At 31.1% G+C, this 20,319-nt stretch overlaps 1 protein-coding gene across 1 annotated transcript in view; it reads left to right on the top strand.

Moving 5' to 3' along the window:
* The first annotated feature begins 5,042 nt into the window (after positions 1-5,042).
* Positions 5,043-20,319, top strand: part of LOC129938400 (uncharacterized) — a 39,248-nt gene continuing 23,971 nt past the window's right edge. Inside the window, exon 1 of the mRNA XM_056045936.1 lies at positions 5,043-5,643. Coding sequence (XP_055901911.1) covers positions 5,338-5,643 — 306 coding nt within the window. The 5' untranslated portion in view covers positions 5,043-5,337. The remainder of the gene's footprint in view (positions 5,644-20,319) is intronic.

Here is a 20,319-nt window from a genome sequence, read left to right as displayed (position 1 = left end):
CATGACACATTACACGTTTTAGTTTATTAAATGTTGTGCTGACTTATGGTGGGTATATCCGTATCAATGTGAGACGTTACAACAACAATACGTAAGACAGTTTTATTCGTGAAAGTGAATTTGTTTGTTTTCAAATGAACTTGAAGGAACTGAAAAAGTCAGTGACGTGCTTTGAGTTGGGGCGAGAACAGTTACTGTAAAATACATAAGCGATTTTGTTAGTAAGTTTTTAATTATTTGACTATGTTAAGAAGGTTGGTTCTAGAACGAAAAAAAGGACAAATTTAAGCAGATAGTTAAGATCCAAATTCGGATTTGAAATTAGAACTAAAAATTAATATCGAAACGTATTTTTAAGAAGCAAAGAAAAAATTAAATTCAAGGTTTCAAAATTCAAAACGTTAAATAGAATCAAATTTAGACTCGTTATTAATGAGAATTTCCTAAATCTAAATAAAAAACTAAAATGATTTAAATTGAGGCTTAAAGATGGTGATTTATAATTTGCAAAAACCATTACATAATTTATTGTTAAGGGATAAACTATAAACGTAGCTTTAAAAACAACGTATTTTGGTTATAGTGGCATATTTTGGAAACCTAATGCAATAGATTGCTTTTAAGATGAGATTCCATTCCAAAACGAGTATTGTTTTATTTTGTGGAAGAGAAAAAAAACGTAAAAAAACGTAATTTTGTCGAGAGATGTAGAAATAAAGTTCGAGCATCGGACTCATTAAAGATATAAATTCTAGCCCGTTATCAAGATTTAATATTTCTTTTACCTGATTTTTTTGTATATGAGTGAGATATATCAATATTGTATAAAAAAAGTATCACTTAATATTAAATACGTACTTTTTAATTAAATTCTATGGTAAAATTTAAATAACTATAAGCTCATAAGGGATCTCCACAAGACGGGATCCCTCGAGACTTTTGCTAGTCTGGTCTAGTTTTCGTCGTCATCAAAATTAACTTCATGAACTTCTTACTATTAATAATTATAAAATCTTAATTTTTTTTTTAATCTTTTTACATATGACTTTTCGGTAAAATGTTTGCTTGCGAATTTAGATTAGACGCGTTAGCACAACAAATTTTTGCATTTAGCATTCTTCCCATGAGACTATCAAAAATTTCCTTATAGAATATAGAGTCTCATTTTGTAGGCTTTAGAATTAGTATCGTCTCGTTGTCAGCTCTTAAGCTCACTGTTCTTGCTTTGGCTTTCTGAAATTGAATTAATGTTTTTCTTATTAATGAGTTACAAGATCATTAGATTTAATTAAAATTAAAAGTTTAAAATAGCTCGAAATACAATGAATAAACAAAAAAAGGCTTCTTTCATGTTTACAAATAAAATTGTAGAAATCCTAGTTTTCTATTCTAATATATACAATTTTCCTGTCACGGTTAGTCTGAAAATAGGTTTTTATTTTTTTTAAATATTGTTAGTTTAATAATTTTAAACTACGCAATTTTAACTGCGCGAGTGATAATTGGGGATGTAATTGTTTATTAATTATGTTTGTGTTCTTCATAATTTTATAAGTTTTATATGTCCTGATGAACACCATGGATTTGTTTCTCATCAGGAAAGGTGCAATTACCTGCACTTGAGACATCACCGGAACTATTGAACTGTTAACTGATCATAACTGATCCAGATTCCAATCTGTTCATTAAGTCAATTGGAGAATTTAATTCGTGTTTCCAAATGACAACGTTTGGACCAACAGAATAGTTAAGAATAATAAACAATGGTCAACATCTTAATTTAACATTTAAAATCAAAGGCCAAATTTATCTTAAAATGCAAAATGCGAAGCACCTACATTTTTACAAATTCACTTTATGGGCGGTAAAGATAAACGTGTGGATGCACGTTGTGGCTCTAATGACCTCGACTCACTTTTTACCCGACTCATCGTCAGCGACCTCGATGCTCTATTGAATAAGCGCAATGAATTGTTGAAAATATTTAAATCATTACAAAGTGATAATCACGCTATTGTCATCAACCCTGATAAAACACCTGTTGGAGAGCATATTCGTAGATTTAATGCACCTGTTCTTGACGATGTTACTGGAATCATGGTTGGTCATCGTACAGCTAAACAACGAGATCCCGCAATAGGTGCCGAAACAAGAATGTCAGCTCTAAGGATTTTTATGCGTATCGGTTGCTGATAAGACGCGATCAGAACAACGTTATTCTACGATGTCATGAGTTTTGTCAGCAATTCATGGTCGACATGTATATAAAAAAAGAGAGAGAACTATTACGATACTTGAGATTTAATCAAAAAAAGGTACGTGCGGAAGAATTTATGTATTCACCTACAAGACACTATCATCACCAACGCTGACGCCCGCTCAAATCGGTTACTCTGTCATTCTTACATCATCATACATAGCCAGTCCACGCCATATGCAAGAATATATCCAGGATGCTCTGACCTACGTACGCGAATATGGGCGGCCGTGTTTATTTATCACGTTCACGTGTAATCCGAAATGGTCGGAGACTCCATCTTTACTATTGCCAGGTCAAAATGCAATGCATGACATTACAACACGTGTATTCAGACAAAAATTGAAGTCTTTTATTATAAAATTACATGTTTTCGGTCCACGTTGTTGGATATATAGCGTGGAATGGCAAAAGGGGGGCTTACATTTTGGTTTGGTTAGTCGATAAAATACGTCCTGCGTTAATCGAAAGTATAATTTCTGCGGAAATTCCAGATCCCCCTACTGATCAAATGTTGTTTGATATTGTTACAACAAACATGATTCATGGCCCATGCGGCAATCTGAATCGTTAATCGCCTTGCATGGCAGATGGAAAGTGTACTAAAAGTTTTCCGAAAAATTTCACTAAAGATACGATCACAAATGTTGATATATATCCAACTCCTCATAGAGGAAATCATTTACATCGATAACCGTTGGGTGGTACCCTATTCTCCAATGCTCATACTAATTTTGAGTTTTGAAGTGAGTAAACTATCGAGTATGTTTTGTATTGGCGAAAGATTGTATCACAAACAGTATTGTACATTCTGTTGCATTAAAGGATTGATATCGTTCTTTTTTGTAATATAGTCATAATTAGCTATATGTTTATAATTTTAAAGAAATCATATTAATAAATTACAAAAAATTGTTTTGTGATTTGTTATTTTAATATTACATTTTATATTTTAATGTCACCGTTAACAGTGCTCTATACCTCTCCTACTAATATATTACATTCTTTCATACGTATTGTAAGTGTTCGTTATTTATTTCTAGCAAAATATTTTCCAGAAATTATTTATAAGACAAAACAAAGTTTGTCGGATCAGCTAGTTATCAATATAAAAATTAACAATGCGGATTTTATGGGCTTTTTTTAATGCACTATTTTATTCGAATTCTTACATTTTTAAATATTATCGCATATTTTGTCATTGCATAAAAAGCTTAAAATCGTAAGTGCTATACGAAAACGTTTCAATATTGTCCTTGCGAAGGACTCTTGCAAAGGATAATCACTGGGATTCTGAACAAATTGCATTTTGTACGGGTGGAGCATTAACTTCTTTTTCAAAAGAATATGCCTTGTGGATTACTATGGATGCAACAATCTTCCTTATTGGCTTAAGTGGATCTCAAATATATTTTTATTTCGAATTCGAGACACATTTTAAGCGTAGTTGCTTACGTTAATGTTCCAGGAATAGGTTTATAACCATTGTGCTTTCAAGCCTCAATGTTTGAAATGCCAACCGACGTTGAATGCTGGGCCCCTCGCTTAGTTTTTGAATACATACGTGGAAGCGTTTGATATGCTCTCCACCAGTAACTGATGGTGACTAACAATCCTGCTTTTTAAATGACACCGCTGCAATATAACGTTGAAAAACTACTTACGTAAAGGAAGATGATTAGAAACAGAACACGCTACATAGAAAATTCTCCATCACGGCCAATACGAGAGTATGGTAAGATCATCTAATTTAACCGGGGAACACCGAAATCATATGATTTATACTTTTTCTTGTAGGGTTTTCAGGTATATGCTAACAAACCACAAACCAATTTGCCATCAATAAATTATATTTTCGATTATTTATATGATGCGTACAATTAAAAAATGACATAGGGTTGCGGTGTCAATTTTGGACTAACAAACTTTAAAGACGGAATTATAATCACACTTGTTTATTAAAAAATATAATGAAACCTTTGTGTAGTACCCGTGGCGTTATTGCTAGTGCGTGCGACTGTCATGCCAGAGGTCTTAGGTAGCCTGTGCCAATTAAAAAGTTTATTTCACGGATAACGACTCTTTCCAAGAGTTAACAATTCCTCCAGGAGTAATTTTAGTCAAAAATACTTTTCTCACATTACTCGTTCGGATTCGTCATAAAAACCGTAGGTCCTTAAATCCCTGAAATAACTCACACACAGGAATGGTTGAGAGGCCCTGTTTCTCTACGGACTATCGCAAAACCTTATTTATAATTAAACCTTTATTGAATTTGTTCACAAAACTTTTATATTACAATATCTGCCAAATAATGAAAGTTCTGCATCCAAGGCACAAATTAATCCAAAAACTTAAATTATTAGAATTACTAACTAGCCCCCATACAAAAAATAGTAAGCACCGTCACTGTTATAAATGATGGTTGATCATAATGAGGGTCAACCGACTGAACTCAAACATGTCGTCTCATTCAATTTAACTATATTATGCAGTGCTGCCATTACGCACACCCCGCTACTGCTACACTACCATTTAGATTCCGAGTTTTATTCTCCCAAGCGAGATACTTTCAAATGCAAACAAAACATTTACTGCGAAAGTAGTTTCATTTGTTGCAACAACAACACAAAATTAAAATGACAACTTCGAGTAAGGTCTTCCCACTAAGGACATCGTCATTGCAAATGAGATTAAACAGAATACCTCAGCTCAGCTCGGCTCAGCTCAGCTCGGCTCAGCTCAGTTCAGTTCAGACAGACAACAACAACAAAGAACAAAAATTGTAAAAACAAACAAACAAATTGTGAACAAATCCAAATGAGAGCGACCAACACAACGAACATGTATCTGACTTCTGCGTGCATACAAACATAAAATATCAACTAATTTGTATCTGGGGAGTTTTGGGGGAGCAATCCCAGAACAATTCAGTTATCGTTGTTCCGCCTAACTGATCAAACTCGAATTTTCGCTAATAAAAAATAAAAAGAAAAAGAAAAGAAAAATTCATTAAAGCTACGAATACCAACCAAAAGATACAAAGATAGTCTTAGTCTCAGGTCTCACGCAACAAAACGATGTTGCAGATACAACACCTAGTTTTGATGATACTGCTATCGGAGGTGATACGTCATAATGCCATCACCTGTCTCGAATCGAATAGTGTGAATCACGCGAGTGTCACAACCTTAACCTCAGCCAATGGGGTGAACACCACCCTGACGATCAGTAATCACATTTGCACAAGGGAGGAGACCTACATCGAACAGAAACAGACGCCCAGCATGCAGCAGGTGAAGGTGCGCGCATCAAATTGGTGTTTGGAAATCCCGCCAAGGTGTTCGAATTACAAGACTGAATTTCGGGAAGTCATCAAATTGGAGGTAAGTTGAAGTTTCTTGTTGTTGTGTTGTGGAATGGTGCTGTGCATGTCCAATTGTTTGCCGCAGTATACACATCTGGAATATGTGAGTGTCTGATTGCTTATTGTCATCTCTCATGTTGCGTGTGGTAAATTGGAAAAAAGCAAATATTTGAGTGCAGATTGATAGCAAAATTAACGCAATGCGACGGCAACCACGACGCTAAACGCAGTTGACATCTTGCTAAAGACATCAATACATGCGTTTCGTTGAGTGGAAACCGGAAGTAGGTTAGCAAAAATGGTCAAAGCTGATTGGTTAAGCATAAATGGAAACGGTTTATTGATTTATGTCGGCTATCCATTTACTGTTCGTCGCATCGCGTTGTCGGAATACATGAAACTGTTTTTACTGCCCTTGATAATGTGACACTTGCAACATTGTTTCCACATCACGTCGACTCTTTATTGACGGTTACAATGAAGAAATGTGGAAGTAGTGGCACTTATTGCAAAGATTTTGAATTCCAAAATTTAATTTCTTCGTTAAAACATCTTAATTATTTTACTTATGATACGAGTACACATTATTTTAGACTGTGTATAATATTGTGCTTAGGTGTTGCTAGCACCAACTGCCTATTTTATTCATGTGCTGATTGTTTTTCTCAGAAATTGGAAAATACCTTTCCTTGTTGGTGAGTTAAAGATGCAGATATGGTAAAGGAAGTTGGGTCAGGACACTACCAATGATACAATAAACCATTGGATAAAACAAGATTTTATTTGAACAGTAATTCAGATAATTTATCAAGGTTAAATCAATTCCGGTTAATTTTTAATTACAACTCCAGTTTTCCGGATTTCCCTTTGAGACATTCAACTATTTGTGTTTATTTTGCTTCCTGTAGGCAAAGTTTAGATTTGAAAGTATTAGTTTTGTTTCATTAATTTAGCGACTGATTTTGAAGTCATGCAGTTTCTAGTGTTAGAAGTTACTTCGTTCGTGTGCTCTAAGATGATGTAAAAACATTATATTGAAATTTTGAAAAATCTTGGGACCATCACTGGCTTAAAGAAAACGTGATATCAACATATCTGATATACAAATTTTATCAGATTGTCATGCCGCCATTAAATCTCTGGTTCTGTCTCTACAAACTGAATAAGTACTGTCCATATTCTACTACTTCTGGCTAATACTGGCATACCTATCACTGCATGCAATTAAGTTAGGAAGAAAGATTCATGTGGTATTACAATGAGTCAACAACTGGTCGAAGTGTGTTCTATTTCTTTTTCTAAAGCAACTCAAATCTGATTTAACCTAGGGACCATCCTCTTTGGCACAAGAAAAAGGAAATATAACAAAAATGTTCGTGATATTTTCTCAACATACTCGTTGTCCCAATGTTATCAAGTAAGTAAGTCAATTCCGCAGTACGGCAAATCCAATATTTGTCTGGGTAAAATTAGCTCGAGTACTCCATGCCATGAAAGTCGAATTCAGTCATAATTTTTTAAAAAGTGCTATAGTCAAACGTCATAACCACAATTCAGTTATGTTCAATCCATTCATGTATCAGTCAAATATAAAGTACGTATACGTCTAAGTGCGCTTATTGTTTATAATAATTTGTTTTGAAAAAATCGAAAAAGAAAATGTTTCATTATTCTTGACAAATTTGTTTATATTTTTATGGGCAATCAAAAAAGCTTCCTAAATGTGTTCAATTTTCTTAGGGATTATACTACACAACACATAAATAATCCGAAATAAAACAGATCTTACATAATTTCTTATAAATGAATTTAATTCCATGAAAAAAGGAGGCTGGGCTTCGACCCACACTGATAACTTTCATTCCTATCTTCCGGTTTGTCTTGCTCAAAGGGTTTATAGGTTTTCTTTTTTTTAATAAATTGTAAGTTGAATTATTTTGCAAAATTAGAGATATCGAGAATCAAACATCAATTTTTACCACTTTTTTGTAAATTTTTCTTTTTATAAAAAAAAACGGAAAGTTGGATTTTTATTAAAAACTAAATTTTGAAAACAATATAGATACAATAAGTTTACAACCAATAATTTTTAATTTTTGAAAAGATATTTAATCGAAATTCAATTTTTACCAGCTTTTATGATTTATTTTAAGTTTTTGTAAAAACTGTCAATTCGATTTTTCTTAAACTTTCACTGATTGTTGAAGATAATATTTTTTAAAAGGTAAAATTAGTTTAAAACCAATATTTCATAGTTTTGAAAAGACATTTAATTCGAAAAATGTTTACCAATTTTTGTAAATTTTTTGTAAGAAAACTGTCAATTCGATTTATCTCAACATTTTACTGAATGTTGACAACTATATTTTTTAAAAGAAAAAATTAGTTTTAAGCTTTGAAAAGGTCGAACATCAATTTTAAACAACTTTTAATAATGCTTTGTTTAGGATTTAATTTTTTGTAAAAAAAAGCTGTCAATTCCATTTTTCTCAAAATGTACCAGATGTCAAAAACGTTATTCTTCGTTTTATAAAATTGTATTGGAGTTAAAATCATTTCTTATTCGCAAAAAGTATTCGAAATGAAAATTCTTTTTCTTAATTTTTTTTTATTTATAAAAAAACCGTTAATTTATTTTTTTTTCCAAAACATGAATGTTTGGTATCACGAACAAATTTATAATATATAATTTAATTCAAGTCACTAGCGTTATTGGTGCGTAATATATTTTGGTTTAACCAAAATGTTCACCCTCTCAATTGTTTTGAGTCCTTTTTGTATTTGTCTGAATTAGTATCTGTATACGAAAATTGTTCTTGAGCTATGGATGAAGAAAAATACTTCCCAGACGTACGGACGTACTGTAAGGCCATCCAAATGCGTTGTTTAAAATAAATTGTATTCATATATTCTGAGGTATAGTTTTAAGAACGAAACTAATAATACAAGAACGCGTTTCCTCACCTCTCTTAAAATATAACAAATATAACATTCTATATTGTGATAAAATGTTGTGCCTGTAAGTGAAGTATTCGTTTCAAATTCAAAACGGGTGGATGTACATATATAACCTAGAGGCTATTCAAAATGTCGTCCAAAGTGTAACACTTCCTCGAATTTTCTTAACAAAATCCTACTTTTGAAATGTGTGTATTTTGTTAAAAATACAAATTATTGTTACAGTTATAATCCAAATAATATAAAATGTCACATATGTATATCTTTTCTGTTCTTAGACAGCCAAATATTTGATTTATTTGATTTAAGGTGGCGCTACAGTCCTGTGTGAACTCGGTCCCTAGCTAGATGTCTCCAGTTTCGGGCTCCAAGTTGGGTGAGGTCACCTTCCACTTGTGCGCGCCACCTAATGCGGATTCTGTGGGTGCGGATTCGAAGACTTTCCGGGCCGAAGCATTGGTTTCCATGCGCTCTACGTGACCCAGCCATCTTAGTCGTTGGACTTTTACCCTTCTGGCTAAGTCTACGTCGCTGTACAGCCCGTACCGCTCGTCGTTCCATCTTCTAATCCACTCCCCTTCGATGCATACGGGGCCGTAGATCACACGAAGAACTTTTCTCTCGAAGCGACCCAAAGTGCTTTCATCCGCTATTGTCATGGTCCATCCTTCTGCACCGTATAGCAGGACGGGGATGATAAGGGTCTTATATAGCAACACTTTGGTCCCTCGAGAGTGGACTTTACCACTGAATTGCTTTCTTAGTCCAAACAAACAGTCGGTTTTGCCGCCTCTGCCTCAATACTCACAGAAGCCCCATTGACATCACGCTGAGTTCTTCCGATTATGTCAATGTCATCAACATATGCCAGTAATTGGATAGACTTTTGAAAGATAGTGCCTTTAGTGTTGACGTGTGAGCTCTGCACTATTCTTTCAAGCACGATGTTAAAAAAATCACATGACAGCGCATCACCTTGTCTAAAACCTTTTTTGACATCGAAAGGTCCTGTTTAGTTGTTTCCAACTAACAACAGCGTGAATTCTCCATGGTCATCCTGCATAAACGGACGAGTTTGGCAGGGATGCCAAAACTAGACATGGCTCTATACAGCTCGTCCCTCTAGATGATGTCATATGCGGCTTTGAAATCGATGAAAAGATGATGGGTGTCGATTTGGTGTTCTTGGGGTTTTTCCAGGATCTGCCGTAATGTGAATATTTGATCAACTGTGGAGTTTAATGGTCTAAAACCACACTGATAAGGACCTATCAGGTTGTTGACGATGGGCTTTAGACGTTCACATATTACCTCTATAGTTGGTGCAGTTTAGAGGGTCTCCTTTTTTCAGGATCGAGCAAACAATACTGAGGTTTCATCCATCCAGCTAAATAACCAAATATAATAATAACAAAAAGTTCAACGACCATAAGGTAAAAATTGAGTTACCTAAATAGCTCATCGTGTTTCGGAACCTTAGTGTATTAAAACAGAGATGTATATTTTTTGGCAGCAAATGCAATTAATAACCTAACAAAATCGTAATGGAAACTTCTGATTTGGATGACAAAAGTGATAAATAAATGTAAATGCCGTATGTTCTTACTATAGTACCAGACACAATTTAATATAATTAAATATTATTATTATAATCATTTTTGAATAATTTAGTACTTTTATTTATTATGAATTATTGAAATGAATTGAATCATGATTTTTCTACCTTCAATTTTATTGATACAAATTGTGAAGGAATATTAATTAACAAAACTTACTACAATCAATTTTGTATTCATTACAACATTAGAACTTAAAAGAAAACTATTCGTGTTTTTTCTTTTCACATCACGATTTTTTGTTTGCATATTCCAGATAATTTTTTTTATCAGAAATTTGGATTTACAATTGTGAAAAAATACGAAATACTAAGTTATACATTTTATTAACTTACCAAAGAAAGTTATTATAATCGATCCGATTTGTAGAATTGAACATTTATCTACTTTCAAGGTCCCAATAATATAAATAAACGATTTTTAGAGAGATGTCTGTGCATGCGTGACGTACGTTTATATGTTCGATGTCGCCCATAAATCAAGAACCATCGACTGCAGATAGATGCGAAAAAGACTTTAAAAAATTGATTTTGCTTTTTTTGCGATGGCAATTTAAAAAATGTGAACATTTTATATATATCTTTCAACATTCAGTCAAATTTGGGAAAGATCGAATTGATAGATTTTTTTCACCAAATATTAAAACATATGCAAAACATTACTAAAACTTGGTAAATATTTATTTAAGATTCGAATACTTTACAAAAATTAAAAATATTGGCTTCAAACTAATTTCACCTTGTAGAAAATATTGTTTTCGACATTCAAAAAAATTACAAAAATTGGTGTTTAATTCTCTACTAAAAATATTGTTAACGGAACTAGATTTTAAAATCAAACTATTATGTTAAATGTTGTTGGTAATTTTAAGCTAAGTTTTCAGAAAAATTGAACTGACAACTTTTTAAAGAAAACACAAAAACCTAAAAAACAACAAAAATTTGGTTTTCGACTTAAGTATAAGGAAAAGAATGAAAGATATTGACTTCAAATTATTTATCTAAGAGGAATCAAATTTAACAGTGTGGGTTGCATCCAAGGCTCTGGTGCGACTCACATCAATTGGTGGTGTTAGATTTTTCGTTAAAAAAAGCTTTTGATTGTGTTAATTATTGAATTTGAGTTTTCTCTTAAGTTCTCAAGAACTTAATCCAAAATATTTGTCATTTTTTGTGTTTTTTAGGCTACATGTGTTTAAATTTAGAGTTGTTTTGGAAGAATTTTCAATCTTTTTGAAAGTAAAAAATCAGAAAATCTTTTGATTGTTGGAGACTTTAATATAGATATTTTGGAATACAATGAACAATTGGGAACTTGCTTTGCCTATTGGCCTCCTATGGTCTTGTTTTTTTTTTTTTGTTAGAGAAATTACCAGACCAAGATCCGATTAACGTCTTGACACTCTTTGTCTGCTTCGCTCAGTGATCTTTTATGAAAAATGTGGTATCGACTTTAGAATCACTGATAAATAAATAACTGAGATTTTGGTAGAAGAAGGACTAAGTTTTATTAACTTGGGTTAATGTTTTTCCGAATTTGGCAAAAACAAAAATGATTTATTTAGATAAACAAATTTGGTTTGTGGGAAGAAATTTTTCGCGGAAATTTATCCTTAAATATCATGCAATGAAAGTTCGTCTTCATTTGCATTAGAAAAACCTAAAAACCATTTTAAACCATGCATCACTAATACTTTTGTAAATCTTGTTATTGAACAAGCTAAGAAAAACTGTTCAAAACACGTATTGATTGTAATATCTCCAAAAGAATTAAAATGGTAAACGTTTTTTAATGAATGTTTATCGACGATTAAAAATGATTGTCCAACTTCCCAAATAAAAGAACCAATTTGTTCTGTTTGTACTCCTGGAGGACAGATCTTGAAATTTTAAAAATTATTGATATCTTGAAAAAATCAAACACTTCTAGGATCGACTGTATTTCCAATCTCAGTTTTAAAAATGTAGCTTTTTTCTATAGTGATGTCTTGGCACACATTTTTAATAAAAGTATTTTTAATGCCCTTAGATGTGTTTATGTCGTACCTTTTTTGAAAAAAAAAGTGTTACAAGTAATTTATCCCATAACAGTCTGATTTCACTTTACCATCCATAGGTAAAGCTGTGAAAAATAGAGTAGTAGGTAGTTTTTTTTTTAACAAAACATAGTTTCTCAGTGATTTTCAATTTGGTTTTCCAAGTAAATGATCAAGTAAAGATATATTACTATGGCGTTTTCTGCTCTTGAATATTTGCAAGCGTGGGAGAAAAAAATCTGCAGCTGCTTCATTTATTGATATTTCAAAAAAGTAGATCAAAAAATACGACTTAGTAATAATTAAGAAAGCTGTGTTTCAAGGTTTTATTTGTGAATGGCTCGCATCATATTTAAACAAAAAAAAACAAAGAGTGAAATTCGTGGAGCTAATAAGTGATTTCAAGTCAGTTGATTTATGAGTTTCACAGAAATCTGTTTTAGGGCCAATTCTCTCTTCGATTTACATAAATTCATTGCTAAGGTTGCCTTTAAAAGTTTCGTTGAGTACTTTTGCTGACGATTTGGGTTATAGCTTAAATGCAAATAGCATCCTCAGCCTTATTTCTTGATATGAACTGGAACTTACATTTCTTTAATATTTGGTTTACTGAGCATACCATGTTGATGCTGATGTCCTTTTTCTTTTAACTTTTAATCTGTATTGTATGTCTCCCTCTAACACTTTTTCTAGTTCCTCTAGCTGCATGATAGTTGTTTTAGTTTAAAGATTGTAAATGAATTTAAATACTTTGGACTAGTCATTGATCCTAGTATTTGTTTTTCTTAGCACATAGATAATCCGAGACATTACTTTCGTAGCACTTTAAGATTTGTTTATTATCTACACTGAACCAAATTTGGTAGTGATATTGATGAAAAACCAAGTAGATTTGAAGTTAGGGTGATCAATATACGGTCAACACCTCCTATCTGCCAATTAGACAAGTATATTCTTAGATTTAAGAAGTTCCGTCATTTCGAAGAAATGATTAAAATTTTTCGTTACGCAGTAAAATCTACAAAATTTTGTCAAATTGACTAATATCCAACATTGTTTCATGAAATTTAGTGAATAATAATTCTTCAATTTAACTAATAATTCTTCATTTTAACTTACCCATTTCTTTATAATAAAGAAACTTCCAATTGACGGGTCAAGCTTTTTAAGTTAATGAATATTTAGTAATTTGAACGGTTTTATTTCTTTAAATTGAAGCAAAGTTGTTATTTTAACCCTCTTGTTTCTTCAATATAAAGCATTATATTCTTCAAATTAATGATTTTTTTTTTAATTTTTTGAACAACAACAATATTTTGTTTTCATTTAACGCTAATTCGCTTTAAAGTAGAAAATATTTTTCTACTTTAAACAAATTTGTTTCCTGAAAAATAATTTTACTGATTACTGTATTATTTATATAAATAGTAGCCATACAATCTTAGTAAGTAAAACAGACAAACAAATAGTTTTTTTTTTCTTAAATACAAGAATATGCTTATATTTTATTCTCTTATGTATGTACTTACATATTATATATATTAAATACTGAACTTAAGATTTATTTAACTTATTTATGATTGAGTTTACTTTTGGATGGTGCTTATCATAACTAGTTTCAATTTTATAAAAAAAGTTTTGAATAAAGGCCCAAATTAAATAAATTAAAAATTTTGAAACACAGATCGATTGAATTAGGATCCAAAATTGTTTCAGTAACAATGACCAGTGGTTGAATGTTTTTTTTTCTTTTTGTCTCCGGAGAATCTCTTCGTCGCATGACGCATGCCAATTAAAAGAAAGCTAGCTTGGGAGTCCTGAATAGAAAAACGAGTAATGGCCCTCTGTGATCCACTGCCAGTGATGAGTTTAGCTGTTGGTATAAGAAGGCTTTGAATTAAATAAAAAATGCCACAGGCACGTCCATCTGAAAAAAAGAAAAATATAACTTTAAAGTGGGTCTAAAGAAATTCGAAAATTGGTTAATTTAATCTTTTATGTCAAACTACTCAATGATTAAAAATAAACTTACTTTCGAGTAAAATTTTTCTATTATTCATCATTTCGCTTAAGGTCTGGCGACTAGTTGGATCTTTTATTTCGTCTCTCATCATATTTTAATAATAAACTCTCAGCTTTAGGATATTGGTGTTTGAAATCCATTTTGATCTTAAAGAAATTATATAAGTTTGTTATTATCAGTCGTACTCATCAACGCATTTTAGTGACTGCAATGCTTAAGGTTACAATGCCTCGTAACGCGAAAACGTTTTTATATTGTTTGTTGTTTTAGCTCTTAAAAATACAATTAAAAAAAGGGGCTGGGATGCGACCCACACTGATAACTTCCCATCCCGTCTGTCGATTTGTCTTGCTTAAAAGTTTGTCTATATGTACTCGTATCAATTTTTACCAAATTTGCGTACTTACTTACTTTTATTTTTTATGAAAAAAAAGGACTGTTGGATTTTTATATAAAAATTACTGAATATGGAAAACCATATTTTCTGTGAAATAAAATAAGTTTCAAGCCAATATTTTTAAGTTTTGAAAAGCTATCTGAGTCGAAAGTAAATTTTTACCAAGTTTTAGTATTGTTTTTTTCTAGAGTTTTATTTTTTGTAAAAAAAACTGTCAATTCGATTTTTTAAAAATTTTACCAAATGTTGAAAACAATATTTCTTATGAGATAAAATTACTTTGAAGCCAAAATTTAAAATTTTTTAAAAGATATTTGAGTCGAAAATCAATTTTTACCAACTTTTATAATTTTTTTTAGGTTTTTATTTTTTGTAAAAAAAAACTGTCAGTTCGATTTTTTTCAAACTTTAACTGAATGTTGACAACAAGATGTTTTGAAATATAAAAGTAAATTAAAGCCAATATCTCAAAGCTTTGAAAAGATATTTGAGTCGAAAATCAATTTTTACCAACTTTTATACATTTTTTTTAGGTTTTTATTTTTTGTAAGAAAACTATCAATTCGATTTTTTTCAAACTTTAACTGAATGTTGACAACAAGATGTTTTGAAAGATAAAAGTAAATTAAAGCCAATATTTCAAAGTTTTGAAAAGATATTTGAGTCGAAAATCAATTTTTACCCACTTTTATACATTTTTTTTTTAGGTTTTTATTATTTGTAAAAAAACTGTCAATTCGATTTTTTTCAAACTTTAACTGAATGTTGACAGCAAGATGTTTTGAAAGATAAAAGTATATTAAAGCCAATATCTCAAAGTTTTGAAAAGATATTTGAGTCGAAAATCAATTTGTACCAACTTTTATAAATTTTTTTTTAGGTTTTTATTTTTTGTAAAAAAACTGTCAATTCGATTTTTCTCAATATTATTCAAAATGTTGAAAACAATATTTCTTATAAGATAAAATAAGTTTGAAGCCTAAATTTCAAGTTTTTGAAAAGATATTTGAATCGATATTCAATTTTTACCAACTTTGAGTAATGTTTTTTTTTAGATTTTTATTTTTTATAAAAAACTGTCAATTAGATTTTTCTCAAAATTTTGTCAAATGTCAAAAACATTATTCTTCGTTGCACAAAATTGTTTTAGACATGAAATTATATTTCAGTCGTAAAATTTTGGAGGTGACAAATTTTTTTTTTCAGTTTTTTTGATTTAAAAAAAAACCGTTATATTGATTTTTTCAAAAAATATACCTGTTTAGTATCATGTTACAATATATTATATAAAATTTAATTCAAGTCTCTAGCGTTTTTGGTTCGTAAGATATTTAGGGTTAACCAAAATTTTCACCTTTTTTCAAACTGCTATAGTAAAAAAACCACCGACGCAATATTCTTGAGAGCCCTTTCTGCATTTTTCTGCCATATTATCTGTATAACAAACTTTATTTGAAGTCGATATCTCTTCTGGTTCTTGAGCTATGGACGACGAAAAAAACGTCGCGAACGTACGGACGTACGGACGTACAAACGTACGTACACACGCACGCACAGACATCTTTCTAAAAATCTTTTATTTCGACTCTAGGGACCTTGAAACGTCGAGAAATGTCAAAATTTTCAATTTGACAAATCGGACCCATTACAATAACTTCCTATGGGAAGTTAATAAACTTACCAATTCTTATACTGCTTCCATTTGGCTAGGTTGATTGGCTTTTGTGATCTCACCTAGTCTTAAGTTTTTTGAAGCATCCCAATGCCTTCATATTTCCGCCCAAGTACAATTGTCCCTTATAATTTCTTCAATGTGCTCGGAAACATCGGATTCTGGTTCATTTAAATTGACCACATCACGAGGAAAAAATTCTGTGTTGAATATAATCTCTCTTACCAAACTCGTTTGTGCGGAGTTTGCTCCTGGAGACAAGGCTGAGTAAGATCGTTTTTGTAAAATACCACTCTTCTTGAGAAGTCATGTAGAATTATAATATTTATCATAGCCCTGAGGCTTTTTACCGTTTTGTTTGGTATAATAATACCCCTAAAAATTTAGTATGTAGTAGTAGTATATATCTAAACATTTATAGTCAAGTGTATTTTAAGGGTTTTCTTACCAGATACTCCGTCTTAAAAAGGTTCCCAATTTTGTCTGCTATTTGTTTAGCAATTCCAACCGTCATTCGTATTTCTTCTTGTAGCATGTACTTAATAATAAGGTAAATAATAATTGTTCGTAAACCTTCATTCAGGTTTTGACTGCTTTTATACAGACTTAAAATAGACTTTCCTTGGCATTATGCCTTTAGAATTTGCTCCACATCAATTTGTACATGAGTTGAGTTTTTTTTACTCGATATTGGGGGGTCAAACCCTTCAATTTCATTTTCCATCAAGTTGCTTACATTTGGCTCAGAACACATTCTAGAAGTATTAGTTTCCGATTTATTCCATTCTTTTAATTTGTGCTCAAATCTTATCTGAGTCTTAAGTCTTATATTTTTCAGTTAATTGTCTTATGTGCTGGGAAGTCATTATTTTCAATGTGTCGATGTCTATACCTTCAGCTATAGTTTTTTTTAATAATACCAATCAGATATTAACTATTTTTTAACTATTATTAATATGATCACCTTGTTTCGCTGTTATTTACATTAAATATTCAAAATATCAAAGTTATAATCAATGGAAAGAATTTCATACACCGTTAAGGTAAAATAAATTAATAGTACTTCTTATAATATTGAATTATTTGTATTTATAAAATGTATCGCTTATAAAACACTGGAAATTATCTGCAAGAAACGGTGAATGGCATAAAACAAACATGTACAAATTGTGTATTGTTAAAAAAGTTAGGTTAAAGAAAAACAAACTTCGCCTTAAAGGTAGAGCAATAGCAAAATATTTATTTTAAATATTTATATTGACAATTTAAGAAAATTTAATTAATTGAGATGTTATAAAACTTTCAATAACTTAAATAAAAAAAAGCTCTTGTTTTCATGCATACATGGATTATAATTGTTTGTTTTTCTTTTGTTGGATTCATATTATCATTGAAAATGGATTTATTCAATTACTTACATGTTTATTTGAGGTAATTATTTCCAAAAGTTTTGTATTTTTATCCGTATTTATTTATGAATTAATTTTAAATTTTCCAAAACGCGATTGAACTTTTCGGCACAACTTCACTAACAAAAATAAAACTTATCACTTAATAAACAGTTAACGGCAAAATATTGGACAAACTTCTTCAAATTGAAAAAATTTCTTAAATTTGAACAAAATATTTTCCTCTTTTTAAAAAACTTTCTTCAATTTGAAGAAAATGGAACGAAAAATGCGAATAATTATGAAAATTGTTCGGTTTGAAGAAAATTTCATCAATTTGAATAAAACACATTGCGACATTTGAATAAATTTATTCAATTTGAAGAAAAATTTATGGAAAATCCGTTAGTTTGCAGTAATTATTTTGTTTGCAAAAGATTTCATATTTGTAGGCATAGAAGTTATTGCTAACATATTGAGGAATATTCTTCAAGTTGATAAATTTTGTCAACATGAAGAAATCAGATATGTACCTATCGGAGATTTGAGTCAATAAACGATTTCTAATAGTCAAAATAAAAAAAAATTTGTTCGGTTGAATAAAATACTAAATCTATTAGCAGTTGAAGAAATTTTTATATTTCATTATCACGAAAATTTTCATGAAATATTGTGGATTTGAATAAATTATTCTTTAAAAGTTAACAAAATATTTCCGTCAATACGACCTACCTGATTTGGTTCAGTGTAAGGAATGTTTGCTTTTTTTCAAGAACTTTTGATAATTTGCTATGGGATCTTTCATTCAAAATTACAATATAGGATTTTTTTTAACTAGAAATTATGATTTAAATGAGTCCCTTGTGTTTAATTATTAAAACGTTTGGTCGATATTGTGGTAGTACGTTATCCAGTGAGTAGCCCAGTTAAGTTAAATGCTACCTATTTATTCTGGTGATATCTATTGTTAGACGACTTTTGAATACCAAACAAAATAATAATTTTAAATTGTTTGTTAATACTCGACAATCTATAGCTAGACAAGATTTGAATGGCTATTAATTTGTCATGTAAAACATAAATCATAAATTTGCTACTCTTATAGGAGTTTAAGCTTAAAGATTAATCCCCAATAATGTGTAAATTTCAACTAAAATGGAATAAAGTATTTCCAATTTTCCCAACAAGAAAAAGACGTTCTTCCTTAAATGACAGCTATGAAAGAAGGTGTCCTTAAAAGCGCCCACAGCCAATATGGTTTATAGCTAATACTTTTTGCTTATCTGGTAAAAACAATCAATTAACACATTATATTTATAATTTTTAATAAAAACATTTAAACAAATATTTAGGACTCTTGCAGGTACATAGAGACTCTATGTTTTGATAATTTTTCTGTTTAAAAATAAATGTCTGATCACCTCGTCCCCATTATGCCAAAAGACAACATTTTATATTTGTATCAAAAAAAAAAGATAGCTACCTAAATAGAGCTCCAATAAACGTGCTTATAATTTCACTAATCCAGTTTTTTGTTTACAATTTGCGATAGTTATTTCCTTCTTAGCTTTTTCATAAAAACCTCACAAACTTGTGCGATTTATATAATTTGATCACACATAAACTAAAGAAACCGGAGCGTCAAAGTTGTAATAATGCATTTACAACTGCATGGAAAATCCTAACATGAATACAAAAATGTGCTTCATACAATTTGTTCCGTTTTATAGGCGATAGAGAATTGGTTAAATATGTGCATATTATACATGGTCTTAGAGTGTTTTTTCAATCAAAGCAATACGACTTCCCTAAAGGTGGGTGTCCATTGGGGAGTAAACGTCACTTTCAAGCTGCTCTCGAGAGCGATCTCGCAAGTGGACATAGTCTGGAGAGTAGCTCGCGGAGAGTTAACTTATTACTCTCGACATTCGATCTTTTTGAAAATCACTCAAAAGTGGACACATGTGTTTACCACTATCGGGGATAAGCTCGCTGAATACCAACATAGTTCGTATTTTGCGAGTAGCTGTCCAGAGTAAACATGGCAAAGCAGTAGAAAATATGTCTTTTGTTCATATAAATTTGATTTGAATATACATTATTAACTTCCCATAGGACGTTATTGTAATGGGTCCGATTTGTTAAACTGAAAATTTTGACATTTCTCGACGTTTTAAGATCCCAAGAGTCGAAATAAAATATTTTAAGAACGATGCCTGTGCCTGCGTGTGTAAGTTTGTACTTCCGACATTTTTTTCGTCGTCCATAGCTCAAGAACTAGAAACGATATCGACTTCAAATAATAATATAGAAAGAAAGGGATCTCAAGTGAGTGGGTGGTTTTTGTACCATAACAGTTTAAAAAAATGGTGAAAATGTTGGTTAACCCTAAATAAAAAAAAAAAAGGCTAGAGATTTGAATTAAGTTTTATATAATATATTGCAACGTGATACTAAACAAGAAATAGTAGACATGTGGATTCAAGAGGACACAAGCGTCCACAGGTTTTTCTCAAAACCTACCTCTGTCTCTCAACTCCTAATCTCACTTAACCGCGGTGAACATCGGGTGCCTAGTACCTCAACCGGAGATTGGGTTCCAACCC

Source organism: Eupeodes corollae, chromosome 1 (genome assembly GCF_945859685.1).
Source record: "Eupeodes corollae chromosome 1, idEupCoro1.1, whole genome shotgun sequence".
NCBI lineage: Eukaryota > Metazoa > Arthropoda > Insecta > Diptera > Syrphidae > Eupeodes > Eupeodes corollae.
The sequence above is the reverse complement of the archived record's forward strand: the minus strand, read 5'-3'. Positions and strand labels throughout refer to the sequence as shown.